Source organism: Euwallacea fornicatus, chromosome 37 (genome assembly GCF_040115645.1).
Source record: "Euwallacea fornicatus isolate EFF26 chromosome 37, ASM4011564v1, whole genome shotgun sequence".
NCBI lineage: Eukaryota > Metazoa > Arthropoda > Insecta > Coleoptera > Curculionidae > Euwallacea > Euwallacea fornicatus.
In genome coordinates this window covers 774,969-782,984 of record NC_089577.1, presented here as the reverse complement: position 1 = coordinate 782,984, position 8,016 = coordinate 774,969, and the positions used below count along the sequence as shown (strand labels likewise).

Below are 8,016 nucleotides of genomic sequence, written 5' to 3'. Positions count from 1 at the left end.
CCTCGACAAGGGATTTAGCTGGCAAATAGATCTGCAAATCAAAAATTCCAATTAGAATCCTTATATTCAAATCTTCTGGATTAATTTAATCCCAATCGCTAAATCCTAGACAACCCCCCTATTTAAGCCTATTATGCACCTCCAGCTAAATTCGGCTTCATTTTTACAATGCAAATTCCACGTCATGGAGGAAAAAGGAGAAACTAGACTAAACCTGTTTGAGGCAGACTCGAGTCATGCATCTCCAATATGATTAATGATGTTGACTCTCGGAATCCCCAATTTTTAATGTAAGTAACTGCTAAGTATCTACATCCGCTGGGTAGTGCTGACGACCTGACTTTTTCCGAAAAGAGCTGACGAAACTGCTGGATTTAAAATTTGAAAACGTCCTTAAAACCAACGGCCTTAGCACGCGTTATGGCACTTTTGGTAAAGTGCCAACCAGAGTTACGAGAAACTAACATGGCAAGAATTCGCCGAGATTCTAAGTGAAGCCCCCGCACATGGTAAGTGCCTTAAGATCATTTCCTCCGTTATGCCAAATCGTTTCTATGTAGAGAACTATTTTGTCACCTACCATTTTGTCAAGAAGAAACTTCCTCCTCGGTTACGATTTGGCTCAGGCAGCGCTCCCAAAATCCAGGTATGATCTTAGATACTCCAGATTCACGAAGTGTAGCAAAATGATTAAATAGAATCTGGATTCGGAAAAACAGCCCTCGTTGGTGACCTACTACCTAGTCGCCGAGGACCAAATTTGCAATCAGGAAGATGATAGAGAGAAACTGCTGGATGGGACGGAGATCTGCTAGCCACGTTCCGTGGGCTGTATCGAGCCTGCTGATGTGGGTTCAGAGCTTTGGAAAATTGGCATTTCCATGCAACTTGCGTAGATACAGATTTGATTGTATTTTGTGAAAAAATTGACAAAACGGGACAAAATAAGTTTTTCCTTATATCGAGTTGATCCCACTTGTTTTGTCGCTCGAGTGTCCGAAATTTGACGGTCTTCGAAACAGACGTTCCTCAACGCAATCAAAAAATCCTCATATACCTCAAATAGCCGTCGGTGTGTAACGAACTTTAAAACAATCGCATCATTACTCCTAAAATAAGCAATGATGGCCCTCGATCGATGTTTGTTTACCGTTACTCTATACAATACAATATTAACCGAAAGCCGCCTTAATCCCCTGGGTACAAATCCGAGTATTCAGGAGGCGATTTGGAAAACACGTCGTTGATTAATGAGGAACATTTTTCCAATTTGAATCAAATTAGGGGAACAACCTTGCAGCTGTTCGGCAACGTTCTCGTGGAAACCTGTCCGAAATGACTAGGTCTTCCCCTATGATTCGCAACCCTTTTGATTGAAGTAGTCAACAACGGATTAAAGAGCTATCTCTTGGAAAAAAAAATGTGCGTTGACTTGGAGTATTTACTAGCTTAGAGTAATTTGAGTGTTTACAGTAAGATCCAGATACAAAATGAAACTCTTTCCATTTATTTTTGCTCTTTTGAGTCACTGCGTGCAGCAGCACGAAACCGCATTCCTCTGGGGGTATTGACGACGTGAAGAATGTCTCGATCCTCCTCCGAGAGGATGGTAACTAGCCTAGAACCAATCCATGCAATCAACAGTTATTTCTTCTCTATCACGGAGTGGCAGCCTTTCACTACAACCAACATGAATCTGAGACACAGGGTAAAGTTTCAGAATGAAGCATGGGTTAGCAGTGCCTATCTACATAAGGGACCCTCGCTTAAGAATCGATTTTTTCAGCAAAATAAAGAAAGATTTGGTAATAGAGATCTTCGACTACTTCCTAAACAATCAGGAAGTGATTCGTAAAGGGAGCCATTGCTCAACGGGGGAAACCCCCCGTCAGCTTCTTCACTATTCGTTGCATCAATATTGCCGACCCTGCCCTAGGGCCCTTATGATAGTCTGTCTCGCACAGTTTTCAATTTTATCAATAAAACACAGAAAATCAGTAAACTCATCCGATATTTATTATCTCAATGATATATCACCAGTTTCTGCCATACTGGCCACAAACTCATCCCACTGCGTGTGCCACTTTTCACGAGCCAATGCTTTATCGTCCATCGTACTGAATTCTATGGAATCACTAGCCCACTTCTTCAGCACCCTTAAGCCCTGATTCTCCCACGTCATCGACATAAACGCGACGTACCTAAAGAGTTCCATAACTGTTTGGTCTCAAAGACATAGAACTACTCACCAATCATAGCTAAGGCCAGTGGCGTTCCAGACCGCAGGATCGTCATTGCCGATGACAACTGGATAGTTTTGAGACAGGAGGACTGAGGCTGGATGATTGCGAGGGTCTTCGTTTAACTACAATGAATTGCAAGTGAATTTTCCAGGGAAGGTCGCCTAAAGGAGGGAGAAAACGGGGCTCAGAAGACCACGAAGATCTGCAGATAGTTTGCTTGTTCTAAAAAATTTTCTGAGGTAATGACTTAGGAGAAGAAAAGTGCTCTCTTTCACTCTCTCGGATGAAGGAGTCTGAATAAGAAAATATGTAAAATCTGCTCAATGTCGTGACTTTTCTGCTCAGAAGACGAACAGACGAGAACGCAGTTCCTTCTTTACCTTCAACACCTGATTGGAAATGGGACTCAGCTCCACGGCCACCCTCTTCTGCTTGCCCATCTCCATCAGTTTGGGATGCTTTGCTAGGGCGAACCCGTGCCCGATCCTGGAACAATTCAACAGCATCGCATCCACTAAGTTGAGATCGACCCGTCCAAACTGGTTGGTTTCTCCAGCGTGGAAGAAGAATCTGAGATCTTTGGAAAATTCCAGCAGTTCCTCATGGAAATCTACTATGTTACGCCCCTCATCTTCTAGACCTACAAGGTCGAAACCTGGAAGACTTTAAGTTGGATTTGGAAGAGCGTTAGGGGAAGTATCGACCGGCAATAAAGTCTGGATAAGCTTTGGAGTAATTGCGCAACTGTATTAGGTTGGTTCTTAAGGTGGTAGGGTCAACCCCTCTGTAGACGCAGTGGATGTACTTCACCCCCACAAAGCGTGGGTAGGTGGTTTTGAAATCTTTTACGGTTTCAATGAAGGTGTCAAAGAAGACTTTGGTGTCGTAGGTGGTACTGCGGTCGTACAATGACATGAAGTTTCCTTTAATGCAAAAAAAGCTTTATTTCAGCTTTGAGACTGACGACTACCTGGATACCTCTCAGTTCTGTGTAGAAGACGTTGTCCACATAGAGTTCTTCTAGCAGCCGGTAAATATAGCGTTGGAAAAATGGTTTATACGATAATAAATCATACAGGCACGAAAAGGTGTTTTTGAATTTTGTCCAGACATCGTTCCTGTTTTGATTTACTGAACTTTGATTTAAACTCATCTGGTTTCTGAGGAATAAATCAAAATCCTGCCCCCTTTCTTTATACTCTTTCCTGTAGGTTTTCAGACTTTTCCAAGAGCAATTCCCCTCCTCTTTGGGGTTTTCCATCACTCTCAACTTGAAAACTCCCATCTCGTTTCTGCACCCATAGACATTGTCTATGTAAGTAAAGTTTCTAATTACGTAATCTACGTTTACGGCGGCGAGCATGTGGGTGTGTAATGAGGCTCCCTTTGGAAGCTTCCTAATGAATTTAAAAACCTACGAGTTCAACAATGAATATTTCCTTGCGAAGGGCTAAAGGAGATTTCGCATTACCTTGGATTTGTCGATCTCCTCTTTCACCTCCAGAAAGTTTCTGGCAGGCAGAAATAGACTGGAATTGTTGTAAGACTCGGAGAGCTCTAGCTTTTTCAGCTGCAGCAAGTACCTGTTCACTTTTTCTTCGTTTTCGCTAAGATTTTCCTGACCACCCGAAAACTCCTTCTCCTCCTCCCTCAGGAGACTAGTCCTTTTACTTAGGTACTGGTCACTTTTAATTTTCAACGCCATCGTCAGTATGACGAAGCAAAATAGCCACACTATCACATTTAACTTGAAAAAACCCAGTACCCCGAACCCAGACATGTATGCGTATACGACGTAAACCTCACTGATCAATGCGCATATGTGTATATGGGAACCTGTTAGCTGATCAGCTCCCGGGGCTTCCCCTCTTTACCGAAACCTGTTACTAGCAGACCAAATAATGTTTACGAGTTCTCGCACCGTCGTAGTACTGCGGTGAAGCAAAACCTGCACGTATACATAGGCGTTAAGTTGGGTACCGGCGAAAGACGAACTGCATCAGTGGCAGTACTGCCTTCGCCCCAGAACTGAAAGTAGTACGTTTCGACGTGGTATCACCAAAAACCGCGCAAATGACCCAAGGACGAGAGAGCAAATAGATTGATCTATATATAGGACATGGACCAGCAGCTGGAACTTTGTAGTAACGTGGCAGGGAGACAAACGTTGACATACACACGTTTAACCGATTTAAACGTGTGTCGACAAAACCAACAGACAGGTCGAAACAAGCTTTGGCTCAATAATTATCGGAGACGAGGGTACTTTTGATTCGGTCCTGAAATAAGACATCACTACGCCACTGTTTTTTCAACAACGCAGCTGAAACGTTGGCCCTTCATAGAGGACACTGAGATATTGTTGAATCCAAAAATTGTTGTTGTGCAAGGTCTAGTTTGGTACTAATTGGTTTTTGTAAAGATAATCTTGGTAAAGTTACGATCCAATTAAGGGCCAATTCGGCTTCCGTCCCTTCAGCAATCAAGCTGAGAATTTTACTGTTTATGGAAAATACTCGAGGGATTACTGAGTCAGAAATTTATAGACACAGAAAGTCTATTTCGCCACATAAAACTTTGATCTTTGCCAAAGTGTCGATGGCTCAACTCGTGATTTAGCCCTTAAATCTCTCTCCCCTTGGACCGGCACAGACTCACCGTTTCCAGAAACCAGAATTTCTAGAATGCTCCAGAACGAAGTAAGAAACTTTAGGGCATCGGTGATCTGAATGGTTATTACCTTTAACAGTGACCGATTTTGTTTGCAACAATTAATTACTATCTAGAACGGTTAATTGAGGCAAAAAAGCGGTTTTGAAACGACAAGTGGTTGACCAATAATGTCAATGGTCAAGTCAGGGTTTCTCGTTTTATAATTCCAACTATGCTTAAATTTTACAGTGCGAATCGATTATTTCATTGCCAGCGGCGTTACAATTTAGGGGGCTAAAAAAGAAATAAAAAACCATCATTAGTCATCACTGGCTCGAGTGAACTCACGAGGCCGCTCAGAAGCGAGTACCAAACGAGCTATGTCGTGAAAAGCACCTACTCAGGGACTAAAAGTTTGACTCTTTTGCTATGCATAATTTTACGCCACTGACCTCTTTGGGGGTCCTGCCATAAAACCCAAGTAGGAACTTACTCAGGCGAGAAACCTTTTAAAAAACTTTCAGCTCGGCTTCAGTAACGACAATCAGTGCTCACTCACTCGACATGCAGCTTTTCTTGAAGATCCTCCTCGTGTACCTCTCCGCGGCGCAGGCCAGGCACTTACCATCCCCATTTGAAGAATACGACAAGGCGAGAGAAGAACTGCTGCTGAGAGAGCTTGGGCAAGCTTTGGGAGGGCAGCTGAGGCTCAGCGAAGAAGAAGAAACCGCCAACAAAGTGCTGATGCGACTGAAAAATGAGGAGCTGGAAGAGGACTTCAGGGAGCCCGCGAGGTTTTGGGCGGGGCAGCACTTTTTCAAAGCCAAGAGGCATATAGACGGATCTGAAGTTTTTAAGCTTCTCAGGAAGTTGCCTAAGGGGGCCTCGCTGCATTCGCACGCCACTGCATTGACCTCGTGTAACTACGTATTCTGGAATATTACCTTCAGGTGACATTGTGTGGCTTTAAATTTGTTTAATCCAAAATCTTCTCCCGCAGGGAAAATCTTTATGGCAAACTAAACGAGGGTCAGAAAATTGATTTAAAATTCTTCAAATCGCCCCCGAACGCTCAGTGGAGGCCCCTAGCAGAGCTGCGCCGCAGCGACTCGTCGTTCGATCTCAAGCTGTGGAAGCAACTGACAATAATACGCAATGACTCAATTGTAAGCGACACCAACACTATTTGGAAACTGTTCCAGGGTACTTTCCACTCAATCAGTCCTCTACTCAGCTATAAACCGGTGTTTAAGGACTATTTTTACCAGGTGAGACTTACTTTAAGCAAATCTCCTTAACTTCACCACTTACTCAGGCCCTTAGAGAGCTCTACGAAGATAACGTGAGGTACCTTGAGTTCAGGAGCTCAGTACCGAAGCTCTATGACCTAGAGGGAGTTGTGTATGACCAGGAGGAGACTGTGAAAATTTGGTACGAGACTGCCAATCAATTCATGCAGGATTATACAGGGTTTTGGGGAGTCAAACTCATTCTGGCCCCGCAACGCTTGACAAACAGCAGCGTTATTGAGTTCTACAGGGACTTCCTCTTGAGGATGGGCGAGAAATTCCCCAATTTCATTGCAGGATTTGATTTGGTCGGACAAGAAGATGCCGGTAAGCTCTGAAATGCTCAAAAACCGTGGATATTGAAAATCCTTTCTGTGTAGGGAAAACTTTGAAGACGTTTATCCCAGAATTGAGCAAAATGGGGCAAAGCACCAAATTGTTCTTGCACGCTGGCGAAACTTTGTGGAGCGGCACCAGTACAGACGAGAACCTCCTCGATGCAGTCATGCTCAATTCGAGTCGGATCGGACATGCCTACGCAATTTTGAAGCATCCGGAGGTGCTTAAAATGGCACGCGAGCGCAATATCGCTCTCGAAATTTGCCCCATTTCCAACCAGGTCTTAGGCCTGGTTGCGGACCTGCGCAACCACCCGGCCAACTATCTCATAGCCAATGGTTATCCAGTGGTTATAACCTCCGATGACCCTAGTTTCTGGGGGGCCAAAGGGCTGAGTTACGACTGGTACGTCACGTTTATGGCCATGGCCAGTAAACATGGAGATTTGAAGCTGCTGAAGCAACTGGCCTTTAACTCCATTTGGTTCAGCAGCATGGAGGAGGAACTGAAGAGGGAGGCTTTAAAAAGGTGGAGTGAGGAGTGGGGACAGTTTTTGAAGGAAGTGATACAGAAGTAGTGAGTGCCATTTTTGATTGTTGGATTTAACCACAATAAATACTGATTTTAAGATGGAAATATTTAACGTGTCATTGTGCATTTCGATCATCAATACCAAACATGATAAATGATTCTTGGAAATCGCTGTTTGCCGAGATAACCGCATGGTGTATTCTTATCGTCGGCAATCAGATTATAACTAATTGTTATTACGAAACTCTTCAGAATTGTGTAATCCGAGTGATGCGCTGTCTAAATTGCCTACTAAAGATAAGCTTGCTAATTTGAGAGTTGATATCTCAAGCATCAGTAGAATACCCAATTTAAAAAAAATCCTGAAATTAATCGTTTCGAGGAACTGAATGCTCAGCTATTTTCTAAGGCAGTTGCCCCATGAATTTCCAAGATATCGAGGCTTAAAATTTTAAAAGCAGCATAAAGTAGGCACCTCGCATTGGAAATTTTTAGCAAGTGCTCTAAATTCTTGAGGTGCTCTACTTGGGTCGACTGATATAGATCGTATTTTGCCCCGGGATACCTGAATTGAGGTTTTGAATCCTAGAAAATAAACTTTGAGAGTATCTTGAAATCTCGGCAATCAGGGTGAAAACGACCGCGTATCTCTGAAACTGAAAGAGGTATTACAAACCTAAACTTATAGATCTTATCGAAACGATTAATTTGAGCTCCCTTTTTAACACAATCCTCCACCAATTTTCTAGATATCGACCCTTACCGTCGCGGTCCTATAGACCTGAATTGAGAGCTAGCAGTAGGCATCGGAGACGGCCGGGAAAACAAATGAGTAATCAAGCGCTGATGCTCGACGCCATTTGCATTTAACTGTCAAAATCTGTTTGTTGTGGTGCGGGCGCGAGGAAAGTCGTCCGGATTTTTGCGATTTTTCGAGAAAAATCCCATTTTTAGAGCGGAGA

The 8,016-nt window shown here is 43.4% G+C and overlaps 2 protein-coding genes across 4 annotated transcripts; one reads left to right on the top strand and one right to left on the bottom strand.

Moving 5' to 3' along the window:
• Nucleotides 1-1,993: 1,993 nt before the first annotated feature.
• LOC136349329 (adenosine deaminase 2-like) lies at nt 1,994-4,500 on the bottom strand. Of its 2 annotated transcripts, XM_066300801.1 has the most exons (6): nt 3,715-4,494; nt 3,222-3,657; nt 2,948-3,166; nt 2,624-2,898; nt 2,250-2,365; nt 1,994-2,201 (listed from the first exon to the last, which is right to left on the bottom strand). In XM_066300801.1, exons 1-6 carry the CDS (start codon nt 4,021-4,023, stop codon nt 2,018-2,020), a joined length of 1,539 nt encoding a protein of 512 aa, XP_066156898.1. In that variant the 5' UTR covers nt 4,024-4,494; the 3' UTR covers nt 1,994-2,017. The 2 variants fall into 2 exon arrangements, with proteins under 2 accessions (XP_066156898.1, XP_066156899.1); XM_066300802.1 differs by lacking the exon at nt 1,994-2,201 and having other exon boundaries at nt 2,268-2,404; nt 3,715-4,500.
• A 439-nt stretch (nt 4,501-4,939) lies between these two features.
• Nucleotides 4,940-7,321, top strand: LOC136349280 (adenosine deaminase 2-like). 2 transcript variants are annotated; one of them, XM_066300730.1, is made up of 5 exons: nt 4,940-5,376; nt 5,431-5,845; nt 5,896-6,163; nt 6,211-6,511; nt 6,565-7,321. In XM_066300730.1, the coding sequence occupies exons 2-5, from the start codon at nt 5,460-5,462 to the stop codon at nt 7,098-7,100; spliced, it is 1,491 nt and encodes a 496-aa protein (XP_066156827.1). In that variant the 5' UTR covers nt 4,940-5,376; nt 5,431-5,459; the 3' UTR covers nt 7,101-7,321. The 2 variants fall into 2 exon arrangements, with proteins under 2 accessions (XP_066156827.1, XP_066156828.1); XM_066300731.1 differs by having other exon boundaries at nt 4,942-5,376; nt 5,466-5,845.
• The last annotated feature ends 695 nt before the right edge of the window (nt 7,322-8,016 follow it).

Bases quoted from the DNA above. Each gene is read 5' to 3' on its own strand.
- LOC136349329 (XM_066300801.1), bottom strand. From the start codon at position 4,023: ATGTCTGGGTTCGGGGTACTGGGTTTTTTCAAGTTAAATGTGATAGTG. The intron at 2,899-2,947 runs GTCGATACTTCC...AAAGTCTTCCAG, and splicing joins TTATCCAGACTTTATTGCCG to GTTTCGACCTTGTAGGTCTA. The intron at 2,202-2,249 runs GTGAGTAGTTCT...GGAACTCTTTAG, and splicing joins ACTGGCCTTAGCTATGATTG to GTACGTCGCGTTTATGTCGA.
- LOC136349280 (XM_066300730.1), top strand. From the start codon at position 5,460: ATGCAGCTTTTCTTGAAGATCCTCCTCGTGTACCTCTCCGCGGCGCAG. The intron at 5,846-5,895 runs GTGACATTGTGT...CTTCTCCCGCAG, and splicing joins TTCTGGAATATTACCTTCAG to GGAAAATCTTTATGGCAAAC. The intron at 6,164-6,210 runs GTGAGACTTACT...CCACTTACTCAG, and splicing joins TTAAGGACTATTTTTACCAG to GCCCTTAGAGAGCTCTACGA.